A 16,913-nucleotide genomic window follows, 5' to 3' on the forward strand; every position below is an offset into this window, starting at 1 on the left:
GTCATACAGTTTGTAAAAAATATAAGCCTCTATGTGTTTACTTGGGACCAAGTGGCTGCAGGATGTGGGTGGGAAAGATTTGTCCCAACCATGGGGCCGGGCAGGACCGGAGAAACTTCCGGCTACATGTGTACACACACAAAATAAATTTTTGTGGAAAACGGAAAAGGATTGGGATAACCTTTGAGTCCCTTCTCCTGCCATTATCCTAACATTGGTGCCAAAGACCCAGAAGGCTCTCCTGGTGCTGGTGCACCTGCCCACCTGCAGTCAGAGCCACACCGGGACCCTCCCCACCTGCTCCACCCACAACACAGCCACTTTCCAGTCCACCAATCTCTGCCTTCCATCCATCACTGGCAACAGGTGAGTGATCCCTCTCAGTCAGCATAAATGCCTCCCTGAGTCTCTGGCAGATGGACCCACCCCTGACTATTCCCTTGGGTGAGGCTTCATTTTGAGCGGTTTTTGCCCTCACCCAGGTCTCCTTGGGCTTCTAGCCCTGGCCCCCAAACTGTGAAGGTGGCCATCCAGTTTGACTTGTGCCTTCTGTCAGTCCTCCCTGGGTCGGGGGACACCTTGGACTTTGGCTCTGGCCCTCTCTCTCTACCTTATCTATAGGAACTGCGTCATCCACCTCCTCGCTCCCCTTGGGGTGTCTTTTGGAGACCCTCCGGCCTCTCCTTGCCAGTTGATTGGGGGACCATCAAAGATTCCCACTCCCACTCTCTATTTCTTTCTCTTCGCTCCAAGCCCTGTTTGTTTCTGTCTGGTCCCCTGCCCACACTATGTCAAAGTGAGAGTCAGATTTGGGGTGTGTGTGCAAAAGAACAGGTGAACAGGCCAGCTGCTGTATGCTCAGCACACATCTGTTCTCCCCTGCAGTGTCCGCTGATCTAACCTAAGGTATGTTCGGATCATTTGTTTGTGAATTGGATTCCAAATTCTAGAATTCAATTCTTCAGCTGCTGCCTCTCTCTAGCCCCATGTGTCCTCCACGTGGCTCTGGCTCTTGCAGTCTGTGACACCCACATCTCCCTAACCTCCTGCTCTCCCTCTCTCCTGCCCTCCCCTGGCTATCTCTGGCTCCAGCCTGCAGTCCTGTGGCCTCAGCTTCCATCTCCCTCTTGGAACTTGTAGGAACACACCCACACAGTATTCCTCCACAGACTCAGATTTTATGACATCTTGATCTTAGTACAAATCAATGGCCAAAAATCAGTGACCTTGATTTCCAAATTCTCACAAAGCATTAACAACTGCTACTGGCATAAACAATGATCCCCAAACCTCTTTTATCTAAACTTGCTCTCCTCTACACTTCCAAAAGCCTCTCCCCTCTAAGAGTCTACTTCCCACTCTTTTGGTTTTTCGAGACAGGTTTCTCTCTCTAGCTTTGGAGCCTGTCCTGGAACTCACTCTGTAGACCAGGCTGGCCTCGAACTCAGAGATCCGCCTGGCTCTGCCTCCTGAGCACTGGGATTAAAGGTGTCTGCCACCACTGCCCAGCTACTTCCCCATTCTTAAAAATCTTTTGTCTTTATGATTTCTTTGCACTCTGCTCTCAAAAAATGTATCTTAGGATTATGCTGTAAACTCTTATCTCAGAATATGTATGTTGTTCCCTGGTTATGGTTTAAACAAAATTTGGCTTTAATTTATAACAAAAGGCTTATACTTAAAAATCTATACAGGTATGTGATTTAACTCTATATATGTGTGTATATAATTTGGATTCAACTCTGTATTTGAGCATAACTTGGATTCAATCCTTACTTAAAAATATATATACATGGGCTGGAGAGATGTCTCAGTGGTTAAGAGCATTGACTGCTCTTCCAGAGGACCTGGATTCAACTCCCAGTACCCACATGGCTGCTCAAAGCAGTCTATAACTCCAATTCTAGGGGACCTGACACCTTCCCACAGACATACATGCAGGCAAAATACCAATGCACATAAAATAAAAAATAAATAAATTATAATATATATGTACATATATAGATCTACTAGGAAAACATGTTTTTAAATAGCAACCATGTGGCTCTCCTCCATCTTAGCTGGTGACCTCATCAAGATGTAAGTAGCCACATAACTGGCAATCATCTTTATTAAGGTTAAAGAGTACATGCCATGTGACTTCACCACCTTAAGATGACCATATGGTATAAAGCAACAACTGTAAAACTTCTCAGTCCTAATGAGCTCTCTGTTTATCATCGTATCTCCTTTTTACTAAGGAAGCAACAAGAAGTCTCAAATATATGGACTTTTGTATGATGGAAATTTAAGGTTTAATTGCTACAACATACTGTGTATGTGATTCAATTCTGGTTTAGAATATACTGTATATGATGAAAATTTAAGGTTATAAAGGTCTATTCAGACTTTAAAAAGATCATTTAAGATGTATGTCTAACTACTTATGTCTTTTCTAACTATGCAATACCAAGCTGCTAGAAAACTAGATAAGTAATAGCATACCTTTGACAACTAAGGATTATTTGATAATCAAGATCTACAAACTCCTCAGGTCTACTCAGGTTCACAGCAATATTTGTCTAGCTTCTTTGTTTACTTTGTTAGGCTTTAGCTATTTGGATAAACTAAACCAGACAAAAACTACAACAGCCTATAATGGTGCACATAAAAGGATCCGTAAAATCGCCAGTCTCTCTGTGGACTGTATCTATGATTAAAAGTTTTATTTTGATACTAGAAGGGCTTTGATTCAAAATCGTCATTTTTTAAGGCTAAACCTACCAGGGATGAGCCAGGCAGTGATGGCACATGCCTTTAATCCCAACACTCAGGAGGCAGAGGCAGGCAGATCTCTGTGAGTTCGAGGCCAGCCTAGGCTACAGAGTGAGTTCCAGGACAGGCTCCAAAGCTACACAGAGAAACCCTGTCCCGAAAAACCAAAACAAAAAAACAAACAAAGTCTAACAGGGATGGAATGTAAAGTCCTAGTCTTATGAAAGCTACTAACTTACTGTAAACTCTTATGAATAATAAGAAATGCAAGTTAGTCACCTTATAAGTGATCAAATTCCTTCATATGTTCAGAACTATAATTGTAGTCATGCTAAGTACTTTGTAATTAATTACAGGGATAAGCCTTATTTAGCCTCCTGTATATGTTTTCAAAGTTGAGTCTAGGGTTGGGGATTTAGCTCAGTGGTAGAGCGCTTGCCTAGCAAGCACAAGGCCCTGGGTTCGATCCTCAGCTCAAAAAAAAAAAAAAAAAGTTGAGGCTAAAACAAGTAACTAGAAACAAGCAAAATTTGTCTAGTTTAGATATACTTAGTAGATAATGGTCCTCAAATACCTCCAAGATCTGCAAAAAATGGCATTTAAAATGTTTAATAAAAAAGCTTGGGGCTGGAGAGATGGCTCAGAGGTTAAGAGCACTGCTTGCTCTTCCAGAGGTCCTGAGTTCAATTCCCAGCAACCACAAGGTGGCTCACAACCATCTGTAATGAGATCTGGTGCCCTCTTCTGGCCTGCAGGGACACATGGTGCAGACAGAACACTGTATACATAATAAATAAATCTTTAAAAAAAAAAAAAAAAAAAAAAAGCTTTTTGTAACAGACATGTCAGCCCTAGGAAGCAACCCCAATCTCCTCCAAAGAAGATGGTGGGCATAGAAAACCTCCACCTAGAGCTTGCTTTAAATGTGACAAAGCTGGCTACTAAGCAAAAAAATACTGCCCTTCACCTCAACTGCTGACAGGATGCCTGTTGTAGAATATTATTTCAAGGTGTGTTATTTTTGTTTATGTTCCATTTGTTTAACTCTGTGAAGCTGTGTTACTGTGCCTGTCTAAAACACCTGATGGTCTAATAAAGAACTGCCAATAGCAAGACAGGAGAAAGGGTAGGTGGGGCTGGCAGGCAGAGAGACTACATAGAAAGAGAAATCTGGAGAAGAAAGAAGTAGCCAAAGGAAGAGAAGGACTCCAGGGATCAGCCACCCAGCTACACAGCAAGCCACAGAGTAAGAGTAAGATTTACAGAAGAGAACAGGAAAAGTCCAGAGGCAAAAGATAGATGGTATAATTTAAAGTTAAGGAAAGCTTGACAAGAAACAAACCAAGCTAAGGCCAGACATTTATAAGTAATAATAAGCCTCCATGTGTGATTTATTTGGGAGCTGGGTGGCAGGCCCCCCAAAAGGGCAAAAACAAACAACAGATGCTGTCCAAAATGTGGGAGTCCACTGCCCCGCTTTGCCTAGACAAAGTATGCAGTGCCCCCAAGTTCCTCCTCCACAGGAAAGCCTGTCAGATCTTCTGGGCCTGGCAGCCAAAGACTGATGCTGCCCTGGGACCCCTGTCCCCAATGACCATGGAGGAGCCTAGGGGGATTGTCATTTCTAATAGATTTGGAAGCTGCTTAGTCTGTACTTCCTGCTTACTCAGGTGAAATTCATCCTTCTCAGGTCTCTGATGGTATTGATGACTAGGCTAGTAATAACTTTGTCAGTTTAACAGCAGCAACCAAGGCTTCTGCTGTCTCCTCAGTTCTCGTCATATGTAAAAGTCAGGCCTCAGGCCTCACTTTCCTAAGCTACTACTAGGTCTAAATACAGTTTACCTTGCTACCAGATTCAGAAAAGAGATAAACTCACAAAACAAATTTCAATGTATCTTTTTACTATTCCTTTATTTAAAGGAACTCACTTTACAATCACTGCTCCCAGTAATCAACCGTCTATGTCTCATGGTGGATAGAAAAAAAGGTATAAAGTTTAGGTAAGGTCTGAGGATATGAAAGCTTAAGTTGTGAGGTTCTAAGAAAATGTTTTAGGGTGTGCAAATGCAAGTTATACATTGCATGTATGGCTGGAGGATGTAAAAGCTTAAGTGGTGATAAGTGATTTAAGGTACATAAAAAGAGTGAAAAAGTTTTCCATTTCTTTCCCTTACTAGGCTACTGTTGCATTAGGACTTCAAAAATTCAGAGTTTTAACAGTAGTCAATGATGAGCTATTAATTCAGCTCTGGTAAAGCATTATTACCATAGTCGCAAGTGTAGCTGAAGTTATCCTGTTCCTGCCCAGCTCCCACAGCCCTCAGACCCAAGCAAGTAAACACACAGAGACTTATATTGCTTACAAACTGTATGGCCGTGGCAGGCTTCTTGTTACCTAGTTCTTATATCTTAAATTAACCCATATCTATTAGTCTATAAGTTGCCACGTGGCTTGTGGCTTTCCGGTACCTTACGTCTCGCTTGTCACGGCAGTGGCTGGCAGTGGCTCTCTCCCCAGCCTTCCACTTCCCAGAATTCTCCTCTCTCCTTGTCCCACCTATACTTCCTGCCTGGCTACTGGCCAATCAGTGTTTTATTTATTAACCAATCAGAGCATTTGACATACAGAACATCCCACAGCACACAAGCTCAAGATTTTAGATTTCCTTTGGTTGTCTTCTAAGTATAGACTTAAAAGTGCTTCTTGTTGTACTAAAATCGTCTTGTCTAATCTATACACATTCAGCCTTTGGTTAGAGAGCCTCTCTTTCATGGCCAGTATTCATGCTCAAAGTCAAGATCAAGTGAGCTTTTGCCCTTCTGCTCCAGGGAGGTTTCTGTCTCCGCCGAGCTCCCTTACAGAGTGTTGTTCATGCTTTAATCCAGAGTCATTTCCCAAGCTTTACTACGACACACAGGCCTGAGTCCACTGCTTTTTCTAATGTGTGGATTCAGTACAGATTACAGAAAATGGGAATGTTAGTGGGTCTAAAGCTTATCTCTTCTTATAAACTTAAAAACATTCTTGTAAGCTTTAGGGGACTGACTTGAATTCACCTCTCATGGGTCAAATGAACTCCAGATAAGTACTCCTATCAATCAACAGCCTATTTCCCCTCCTGCCTATTCTGCCTATTCCTAAGGGTGCGATCTCTCTCCCTTTTCTGGTCCTAGGACTCACCTCCCTCAACTACCAGGACCATGGGCCTAAAGTTTCAAATGTAATGTGTAGCAAAGCAAGTGCTTTTGGGCAGAAGTGGGCCAAACCAGCAGAAGCAGGGACTAATGGGCAGACCAATCATTTCAAAACAACTTTCCTTAAAGGGTCCGCGTAGACAGAACTGCCTTTTCAATCATGACAGCTCTGCTCACTGGAGTCGCTGATTGGCTGCTGTTGAATTTCCTGGCTTTTAGAAAACTGGCCCATTTCAAAGTTTGGTTTAACTACATGGCATGCAGCCATGCTGGTCGGGCCTTCTGGAACCCCGTATAGGAGTTCAGTTCAACACAGTGGCCTCTCATAAATTTAGTTAACAGCATGTGCAGTTTCCTGCCACAGATGGCATGGCCCAGGCATGCGAGGCCCATAACAGGAGCCGCTGTCATCAGATGGCATGGCCACAGGCAGGGCGCGGTCCTTTCACGTGCAACAGGAACCTAATGCATATAAGTTCACTTTGTTATTCATTTAATTTTATGTGTGGCATGTATGTCTGAGTGTATGTATCTGCACCATGTGCCTGCAAGAGCAGATGGAGGTCAGAGAGGAGTCAGATCCCCTGGAACTGGAGATATAGGCAACTGTGAGCCACCATGAAGGTGCTGGGAACCAATGGATATTCTCTTTTTTGTTTTGGTTTGGTTTGGTTTTTGTCTTTTGTTTTTTGAGACAGGGTTTCACTATGTAGCCCTGGCTGCCCTGGAAGTCACTCTATAGACCAGGCTGGCCCCGAATTCAGAGATCTGCCTGCCTGCCTGCCTGCCTCTGCCTGGGACTAACGGTGTGCACCACCACTGCCTGGCCTTTCTTTGTTTCCTGTCAAATATGCTAAGTGAGTGCTCTACCACCAAGCCACCCTAGTCCTGTGTTGAATATCTGTGGAGCATGCTGAACATATCTGGGAAGGAAAATGTGTCATGGTATGCACCAGCTTTTGGCTTGCTGTTGGGTTATTTTTTGCAGTGCTGTGGGTCAAACTGGGAACCTGTGTATGTACGAAAGTGCTCCCCGACAGCTACACCTCATCTAGGACACTGACCGAGCGTTCCCATCTGTCCGCCTTGAGCAGAGGAGCCATGCTTTGCTGTTGGTGCAGTACAAGGGGTGGGACCCAGGGGCTCTGTGTGCCAGGCCATCACTCTCCCACTTATGTTTAAGTCTCACTAACTTCCCATGCTGGCCTCTAACTTGCAATCCCTCTGCTTCAACTTGCCGAGTGTCTCAGATTACAAGCCTGTACCATACACCCAGCTATAGTACCCTTAATGTAGTGCGAATCAAGTAACAGAGGCTCCCAAATCTGGATTATTGCTCCATCTGGGTTAGGAATATGCAGGAGCTCAGAACCCAGTGGTCTGCCTCCCAGCAATAACTGGAAAGTACAGGTTTGATGCTTGAGAAATCAAGGGCTTCTGCGAAGGGTTTTATACCACCTTAAAATACTGCAGAGCAGGGCCTGGAGAGATGGCCCAGTGGTTAAAGTGCTGGCTATGAAGTGTGGTCCTGAGTTTGGAGACCCAGGACCCACGTAAAACCAGGTGTAGCAGCATCCGGCTACAACCCACTGTGGAGTAATCCCAGCACTCCAAATGCAGAGACAGGGTATCCCCGGAGCAGCCAGACTAGCTGTACAGGTGAGCTCTGGATTCAGTCAAGAGATTCTGCCTTAAAGAATAAGGGGGGGGACACTCAAGAAAGATTCCCAGCATCAACCTCAGGCCTACACACACACACACACACACACACACACACACACACACACCCATATACAGACATGTGTCCCCACACAAGCAAGCATGCATACACACACATGCACACCATGTACACATACATGTGAGAAAAGAGACACTGCAAGGCAGACCAGGGTGCCTGTCGTCCCAGCTACTCTGAGGCAGGAGGGACTCCTAGGGTCTAAAAACTGCCTGAATAGCATAGCAAGTGAGAGGACTCCTAAAAAGAGAACCGAAGCAGATAAAGCCATCAGCACCCTGACCTTGTGATGGCTTCATGGAAGTTCATCTTTTTATCTCTTTCTGTGCCCAACGCTTCCAGGAGACCCCTGAAAGAGCCCGAATCCTGCATCTCCCTCATGGCACTTGTAATCACGTCACTGAAATATTGCCTGCAAAGGGGACAAACAGAATAAGCTCAGAAGACACACTGCCCCACCCTCATAGAGTTGCAGAAGTCACACCAGTTAAAAGCCGGAAGGGGCTGGCCCTGTTGGCTCACACCTGTAACCCCAGCTGTTGGAAGTCTGAAGGATCGCCACAGTTCAAGGCCAGCCTGGACTACATAGCAGCTTTAGGGTCAGCCTAGGCTCAGAGACCTTGTCCCAAAAAAGAAACAGGGGCTTGGGAGATGGCAAAATAGATAAAGTGCTCGCTATATGAGTGGCAAGATCAAAGTTCAGATTCCCAGAACCCACTGAAATGCAGGGTGGGCGTGGCGACCTGCTTGTAAGTCCAGCTCTAGGAAGGAAGGAGGAGGGCCCTCCTGGAGCAGGCTGGCTAGCTAACCAGAGTTCTAGGTGTCATAGAGAGACTGCCTCAATGAATAGAAAAGTGAGTGAAGATGACTGTCGACATCAATCCAGGGCCTCTACATGCACACGCACACGTATGTGCACATGTACTCACACAGGTCTACACATACAAAAACTATGCTTAGATGTGTGCACATCACACATCCAAAAGGAAAAGGAAAAATAGAAAGTTGACATGTGTCCGTCACACTGCCTTCCAGCTATTTCTGCCCCCACCCTCGCCTCCCCTGTGAGGGGCTGGGCGGTTAATGCTAGTTTGCAGAGAGGGAGAAATGATCTTCAGTAGTACAGCCACTGGAGAAGTGTCCACACTCCTGGAAAAAAGCCCTGTCCTCGCTCAGGAAATCACCCCTAATGAGACACAGGTCTCTGAAGGAAGAAAAACAAAACACAACACAAACACAAACACACAAACGTGAGAGTTGAATTGGGAGCCGGCTGGGAATAGGAGGCCTGGGAGGGAGTCAAGAGATGGTCATGGGGGTGAATAGGAAGCCAATACATTTACATACATGAAAAAAAGGTCATAATGAGACCCCGTATGTAAAATTAATATATGCTAATAAGTCAGTCTCAAAAGCAAGCATGTTGAGTTACGGGTGCACACCTGTAATCCTAGCACTTGGAAGGTATAAGCCAGACGATATATAGTTCAAGGTCAGCTACTGCTATGGTGTAAGTTTGAGGCCAGCCTGGGCTACATGAGACTGAGAGAGAGAGAGAGAGAGAGAGAGAGAGAGAGAGAGAGAGAAACAAGCAACCATTTGGTAGTTCCATACAGAATTATCATTTCATTATATATTTCTGCATTTAAGAAGTATGCCATAATCTTGAAATTTTTTAATTAGTTTTTTTTTCTTTCCTTCATTTTTTTTTTTAAAAGAAAACTAGAAGCTAGCTGGGCATAGTGGCGCATGCCTTTAATCCCAGCATTAGGGAGGCAAAGGCAGACAGATCTCTGTGAGTTCAAGGCCAGCCTAGTCTATATAGTGAGTTCCAGGACAACCAGAGTTCCATAGTGAGACTCTGTCAAAACAAAACAAAAAACAACAACAACAACAACAACAACACCCCCAAAAAAAGGAAGAAGAGGAGGAGGAGGAGGAGGAGGAGGAGGAGGAGGAGGAGAGAAGAAAACCAGGGCTGGAGAGCTGGCTCAGGGAGCAGTCGAGAGGACAGGCTGCTTTTGTAGACCACCCAAGTTTGGTTCCCAGAATCCACATGGCAGCTCACAACCAGACACAAGGCACACACATGGTCCACATACATATATGCAGGCAAAACTCCTACACACACACACACACACACACACACACACACACACACATACACACACCAATTAAATCTAAAAAAATTAAACTTACTATTTGTTTCGATACAGAATTGGAAAATTATATTTATCATTTTACACTTATTAACAATAGTTCATACAAAAAAGTTTAATAACAGCTCTATTAAGAAAAAAGTTTCTGCTGGGCAGTAGTGGCACACTCCTCCTCCTCCTCCTCCTCCTCCTCCTCTTCCTCCTCCTTCTCCTCCTCTTTCTGAGACAGGGTCTCCCTGTGTAGCCCTGGAAGTTCTGGAACTCACTCTGTAGACCAGGCTGGCCTCAAACTCACAGAGATCTGCCTGCCTCTGCCTCCTGAGTGCTGGGATTAAAGGTGTGCGCCACCATGCCCAGCTAGCTTTTTGTCTTTTGAGACAGGGTTTCTTTGCATAGCCCTGGTTCTCCTGGAAGTCACTTTGTAGACCAGGCTGGCCATGTTTTAAACTGCACCACTGTACTTTAGAGGACCTTCAGCTGAGCCTATTATCAGTGGTCACTGAACATAATCCTAACCCACAGAGCTGGGGGTCCCCTTCACACCTCCTGGCTGGTCCCATTACCTTCCCAAATCTATTCTCTCTTCCTACCTGTCATTCTGAATCTTCTTCAGTGTCTCCAGAGTCATCATGGTCTGTCTTGTAGGTTTTTTAAGGATAAAATCCAGGCCTCGTTGTTTGGTTTCTGAGACTGTGGGTCTTTCTTTAGTAAGAGATGTTTTCCTTGTACTTGAGACCATAGATGTTCCTTCGTGGCTGGATTTCTAAAAAATAAATGACGTTAAAGATACTGTCTTAGGGGCTATAGAGAAGGCTCAGTAGTTAAGAGTGCTTGTTCCTGCAGAGGACCTGGGTTCGACTTCCAGCCCCCATGTGGTGGTTCACAACCATCTGTGACTCCAGTTCCAGAGGATCCACACACCCTCTTGGGCCGTCTATGGGTGTACGTGATACATACACAAACATGCAGACAAAACATTCACACATAAAACATTAAATAAGTCTTGAAATAAACTTTTAAAAAAGATGGTTTTAAAGGGAAGGGACAACAGTAAAAGGATCCATATCTCTTTTTCAACCTTTTTCTCCACTTACATTCCATACTTCAAGGAAACAGACCCTTCCTTCAGTCCCATCAAACCACATACCCTGCTGTTTCCTGCCTTCACACATTCTCTCTATCACCCCCTAACTTACCACCTGATGCACTATAAGGCAGACAGTAAAGCTTAGGGCTGAGGGTGTAGGCCCATGGTAGAATACATCCTATTAGGTGGAAGGCCCGAGAGCCAACCCCCAGCATCACACAAAGTGGAAGTGGTAGGGTATGATGGCAGCTACATTTACTTTCTTATTTGGAGTGGGGTGGGCATGTGGTCAGAGTAGGTTTGGAAGTCAGAGGACAACTTATGGAAATCAGTTCTTTCTCCCAATTGTGGGTCCCAGGGATCAAACTCAGGTCAGTAAGCTTGGTAGCAAGCACCTTTACTCACTGAACCATCTCAGCAGCCTGGTCTGGAACTCTCTATGTAGAGCAGGCTAGCCTCACACTCCCTGCAATCTTCTTGTCTCCGCATCGCCGGGGCTAAGATTACAGACATGAGCTGAGTGGGGCCCGGAAGTCCAAGCCACCATTGAAAATACGATTGTTGACATGGTAACGGGCCCTGATATTTGCAAAAGTAGGGCGCAACATATTCAGCAACACAACAGAGTTATTTTTGACTAAAGCAGTGCTGAGTGTGTCGAGATGCATTCTTCCCCTAGTGTCCAGCTGGCTTTTAGCAACCAAGAAATACAAGACGGGTGGGGCCTTCGATCTCAGGAAACTAAAACATGATCAGTATATGCACAGTGGCCCCACAACATCCATAGGATAGGTTCCGGGGCACCTCTGGATACTCAAGCTCCTTAAATAAATCTGATGCACTGTTAGCATACAAGCTATTCAAATACTCTCTACATTTTAAGTAGGCTCTAGATTTCTGACATCCACGAATACAATGTACAACAGTTGTTATATTGAATTGTTTAGGAATGGCGACGGGAAAAAGTCTACGCATCCAGTAAAGACCAAACTTTTCCCAAATATTTTTTTGTCAGAGGTTGGTTAAATTCAGAGATCCAGAATGATCCACTGAAGGCTGTCTGTGCTGTATTTACATGGACTTAGCTTTGGGCCTTTTGGACGAGTGCCGATTGATATATTGCAATGGCATACATACTGTGCTTCCTGAGCTGTACGCCACTTTCTCCGGTTGGAGTACGGACCTCAAATAACTGTGGTGTGGCCTTTTATCCGATGTAAAGGTGCCGCTTCCCAAGCTAAGTTTAACGACACAAGTAGTGCAAATAATGGAGAGGTCAACAGGAAAGAAAATGAGGGTTGGGGATGGAGCTCAGTGGGAGAGCACTCGCCTAGCAAGTGCAAGGCCCTGGGTTCGATCCTCAGCTCCAAAATATACAAACAAACAAACAAAATGAGCTGGCGTGCAAGCGAGGCTGCTGACCTGGCTGATGCTCTGCTTCCTTTCGTACTGAACTGGGATGATGTAGCTTAGAATAGAGAGCTGGTCGATGATGTCCTCCATAACTGCAGAGACCCTCAGCACGTCCAGAAGGGACAGTACATCTATGACTTCTGAGGTGGCTTCTCCCTCCTCTTCATTTTCTGGTTCTTCTTCTATAGCGCCAGGCGGTTCCCCTGTCACTACCACGGTCACCTCAGAGTGCAGAGCTTCTGAAGGGAAGTCCAAGGCTTCCAACTGGTCCCTAAGGCCACGAGAAAAGCAAGATGAAGCCCGTGGCCAGTGAAGAAATATTACTGACCCTCAACAACTCAGGCAGCATGTACATCGACTCCGAAGTTCTCTCTGTCAGAGAACATAACCTCTATAAAAATACGAAGGCAGCTGTTTGCAGGGGATTCTTCCAGAGACCCTCCAGTAGGACTAACCAAAGACAAAGTATTGGCTGGCAAAGCCATACAGTCTATGCTGTTTTGCTATGCTAATGCAATTTGAATTTGAGCCACAATTAACTTTATTTGAAAGCACCATATTTAGATGCTAATCGAAAGTGCCTCGTGGTTACTGAAAGACAGGCTATGGTAGCCAGCCTCTAAGATGGCACAGATAACTCTTCCAGGTCCTTATGCCTGTGTGTGGGGTTTTCCTACACTGAGTAGGGGAGACCGGGAGGGTCTGCAGAAAGGAAGAGTGTGACTTCCAGATAAATGATAAATAGCATGGCAGCTTTGCTCTCACTCCAAAGGTCACTGCCAGGGAAGCGGCGTGCCTTGTCTGTCATGGGGACACTTAAGCTGTCCCTGGTCAACGTCAACCTTCTGGTTAGTACTGTCAACTTGACTGGATCTAGACTCACCAGATAAACCTCTGGACGTGGCTGTGGAGGATTTTCTAGGACTGGAATACTTGGGATGGGAAAACTTACCTTAAATGGACTGAATAAAAAGGAGAAATGGAGCTGAGCCTCAGCCTTCCCCTCTCTCTCTCTCTCTCTCTCTCTCTCTCTCTCTCTCTCTCTGCCTCCTGACCATGGATGCCACGTGACCAGTCCCTTCTGCTCCTGATGCCAAGCCTTCCCTCCATAACAGACTCTCCCCCAAAGTGTGCACCAAAACAAAGCTTTTTATTTCTTCCCTTAAATGGCTTCTTCTCCGTTATTTTGTCCCAGCAATGAGAGGGTTAACTAGCACAGACCCCCCCCCCAAACCAGAGCCATTTGCTAAGCTAGTCCCAAACTCCTGACCCACCAGAAGTCTCAGATGGTAGATCTTCATATTTTCGGTCATTACATTTGGGGGCAGTTTGTACCAGGCTTTTTCTTTTGGGCCACCAAGTAGCTCCCAAATCATGACATGGATTATTATTAGTTATAAATGCTCGGCCTAGCTTAGGCTTGTTTCTGGCTAGTTCTTTTAGCTTAAATTAAGCTGCTTCTCTTTACCTTTTGCCTCGGGGGCTTTTTACTTTTCTTTACTTCTGTACATCTCACTTTCTGTTTCTGGTGTCTGGCTGGCTGGTGGCTGCCTGGCTTCTGGCCCCTAGCATGTCTCTCTCATTCTCTCTGTTCTTCTCTCCTGCTTATTCTCTCTGCCTTCCATTCCCCACCTATCCTTTCTCTGCCTAGCTATTGGTCCTTCAGGTCTTTATTAGACCAATCAGGTGCCTTAGGCAGGCAAGGTGAAACAAATGCAATACACCTTTATATAATTAAACACACATCCTTACATCGTTAAACAAATGCAGCATGTAACACATCTTTGCCTAGTTAAAGTAATATTCCACAACAATAGTTTGTTACATAGTGACAGATAATCCACAGAATTTAATTATTACATATCATGTAGTGCTATACATACAAACAAACTGGAATTTTGAACATACCCTTCCATTCTTCCTGCGATAGTTCTCTTGCCCTCTGGGGTAGATTTATAATTTCACAAGAATGTAGTAACCTAAAATGGGGAAAATGCTATTAGTTCGAGAGAATGCTGAATCCTGTTTTCTTTATTCACAGAATTACAAGAGCTGTGGTTCACCTCCTTCTCCTTGGTAGAGCAGGCACACAGGTCTGCAGGCTTATTCAGTGGTTGGATTCATTATTGGTCCTCCAAAACAGAATGCAGTCTTTTGCCTCTTCTTAAGGTAATTTCAGGACAATTTTAGTATGTGTCATTGTGTTCTGATTTTGAATTGGTAATCACTATAGAACAGATTTATTTTGTTATTACTTAATTTTTCCTATTATTCCTTCCTATATATTGAGTTAAATGAGTCTACACTGTTCTGTCAGATAATGGAATTTATTGTACTGTAACTTAGAACAATTGAGATTACATTTGAAAAAAAACTGTTGTTTTTTTTTTTCAAGATTAATTTTTATGTGCATTGGTGTTTTGGCTGCATGAATGTGTGAGAGTGCTGGATCCCCTGGAACCAGAGTTACAGACAAGTGTGAGCTGCCATGTAGATGCTGGGAATGAACCTGGGTCCAGTGGGTCCAGAAGTGCAGCCAGTGCTCTTAATGGCTGAGCCATCTCTCCAGCCCCAGAAAAACTATGAATCCTGGAAATCAATTTATTTGTTTGTTTGTTTGGTTTGGTTTGTTTCCGAGACAGGGTTTCTCTGTGTACCTTTGCGCCTTTCCTGGATCTCACTTTGTAAACCAGGCTGGCCTCGAACTCACAGAGATCTGCCTGCCTCTGCCTCCCGAGTGCTGGGATTAAAGGCGTGCGCCACCACCGCCCAGCTGAATCCTGGAAATCAATTTAATAAGAGCTGGGCACTGTGGCAAAAGTCTCTACTCCCAGTACTTGGAAAGTGGTCGGGGGTGTAATCAAGAGTTCAAGGCTTTCTTTGGCTTAATATAGGGAGTTTGGGGCCAGCCTAAGCTACATGAGACACTATCTTTATTGTTACTTTTTTTTTTTAATTTATGTTTGTGTGCTTGTTTGTCCTTATAAGCACCATGTACACATAGGAGACCAGAAGATTCCCTAGACCTGAAATTACAGGTAGTTGTGAGTTGTGTGATGTAGATTCTGAGAATCAAACCCTAGACCTCTTCAAAAGCAATATGTGTTCTTAACCATTGAGTCATATCTCCAGCCTAGTCCCTCTTTGAAAAAAAAAAAAAAAACTGCATGTGAATCCAGCTCCAGGGGATCTGAGGCCCTCTTCTGACCCCTGAAAGCACCCACATGCACAGGACATACACATGTATGCATAAACAAGTTTTTGGTTTTGTTTTTTCAAGACAGGGTTTATCTGTGTAGTCCTGGAACTGGCTCTGTAGACTAGGCTGGCCTTCAATTCAGAGATCCTCCTGCTTCTGCCTCTTGAGTGTTGGGATTAAAAGGTGTGTGTCACCGCCACCATCTTCATAAACAGGTTGTCGTTGGTTTTTTTAAGGAAGTTATCACCTTCTAACATGCCACATGTTCTATCTGCTTGTTGTCCTGGGTTTTTTTGTTGGGGGCAGTGAGATGCGGGGGGGGGGGGTCTTACTCTGTAGCTCAGGATATCCTTGTACACATTATGAACCTCTGAAACATAAATTTATCTTCATACTTTAGCCTTCCAAGTGCAGGGATTACAGACACAAGAGCCAACATGCCCAACTTGCTCCTGCAGCGCCCTCCACGCCCACACCATTCTCAATAGTGGTAGTCATGCGAAAAATTACTTGCTGAATAAATGAATGAATCCATCATTCAGACCCAACTAATGCACAATAGTTATGAACTGTGGATCTGAGTCCACTAAGTTCATCCTCACCCGATAAGTCAAGCAAAGGATGGAAGGACGAATACATCTAACTCTCACTTTCCTCTTTCTGGGAAGGGATCTCATATGCCTCGGGCTGACTGGCACTCCCTCTGGAGCAGACGATGCTTGAACATCCAGAATACCGGGATTACAAGCAAGCACCGCGACCCGTGGTTTACCTCGTACGTCTTTGCTGATGATGTTTAAAATGGGACCTTGCTATCTAACTCAGCCTGGCCTCGCATTCGTGACGCGATCCTCCTACCTCAGCCTCTGGAAGGAGTGCTGAGATTAACCCGCAAGGATCACCATGCCCAGGTTGTTTCTTGAACGATAAAGGTTTAGATGGGAGAAAATAAGAGAGCAAAGAGAAGGGAGCGTTCCCCTGCCTTCGTGCTCCAGGTTTTTCCGTCCTCTATGGTAGGATCCCAATCTCCATTCTAGGAAGAGGAAAGAAACACTACCTTTCCCGACATTTCTACCAGCCCGGCAGGAAGCGGGACCCAAACTAAGGCGTAGCTATGGCAACGCGCAGGCGTCCCTTTCCCCCTTCCCCGTAGGACCTTTGCCTTTTTCTTAGTAGACTGCAATTTTGCCTTTTTGTTTGTTTGCTTGTTCGTCTCGAAGCAATACGTGTTGCCGCTTGCAAAGATGAAAGAACAGGAGAAGAAAGTCAAGTTCCTGAGCGTGGCTCGGCTGAGCGGAGCCTCTCCCCGACCCTTGCTTTCCGGCGCCGCGCAAGCCGCCTAAGCGCGGAGAGGGGCGGGGCGTGCAT

General features: G+C 45.0%; 1 protein-coding gene across 6 annotated transcripts in view; it reads right to left on the reverse strand.

Annotated features, from left to right (window-relative positions):
- Positions 1-16,846, reverse strand: part of Iqcg (IQ motif containing G) — a 43,224-nt gene extending 26,378 nt beyond the window's left edge. Inside the window, exons 1-6 of one of the 6 annotated variants that reach the window (XM_036204068.1) lie at positions 16,603-16,846; positions 14,410-14,573; positions 14,255-14,325; positions 12,356-12,617; positions 10,437-10,609; positions 7,971-8,099 (exon numbers count right to left, since the gene is read on the reverse strand). In XM_036204068.1, the coding sequence (XP_036059961.1) occupies positions 7,971-8,099; positions 10,437-10,609; positions 12,356-12,617; positions 14,255-14,262 (572 nt within the window). In that variant the 5' untranslated portion in view covers positions 14,263-14,325; positions 14,410-14,573; positions 16,603-16,846. The other 5 variants (XM_036204066.1, XM_036204065.1, XM_036204067.1 and 2 more) reach the window with 5 other exon arrangements.
- Between the last annotated feature and the right edge of the window lie 67 nt (positions 16,847-16,913).

Source organism: Onychomys torridus, chromosome 12 (assembly GCF_903995425.1).
Source record: "Onychomys torridus chromosome 12, mOncTor1.1, whole genome shotgun sequence".
In the NCBI taxonomy this organism is placed as follows: Eukaryota; Metazoa; Chordata; class Mammalia; order Rodentia; family Cricetidae; genus Onychomys; species Onychomys torridus.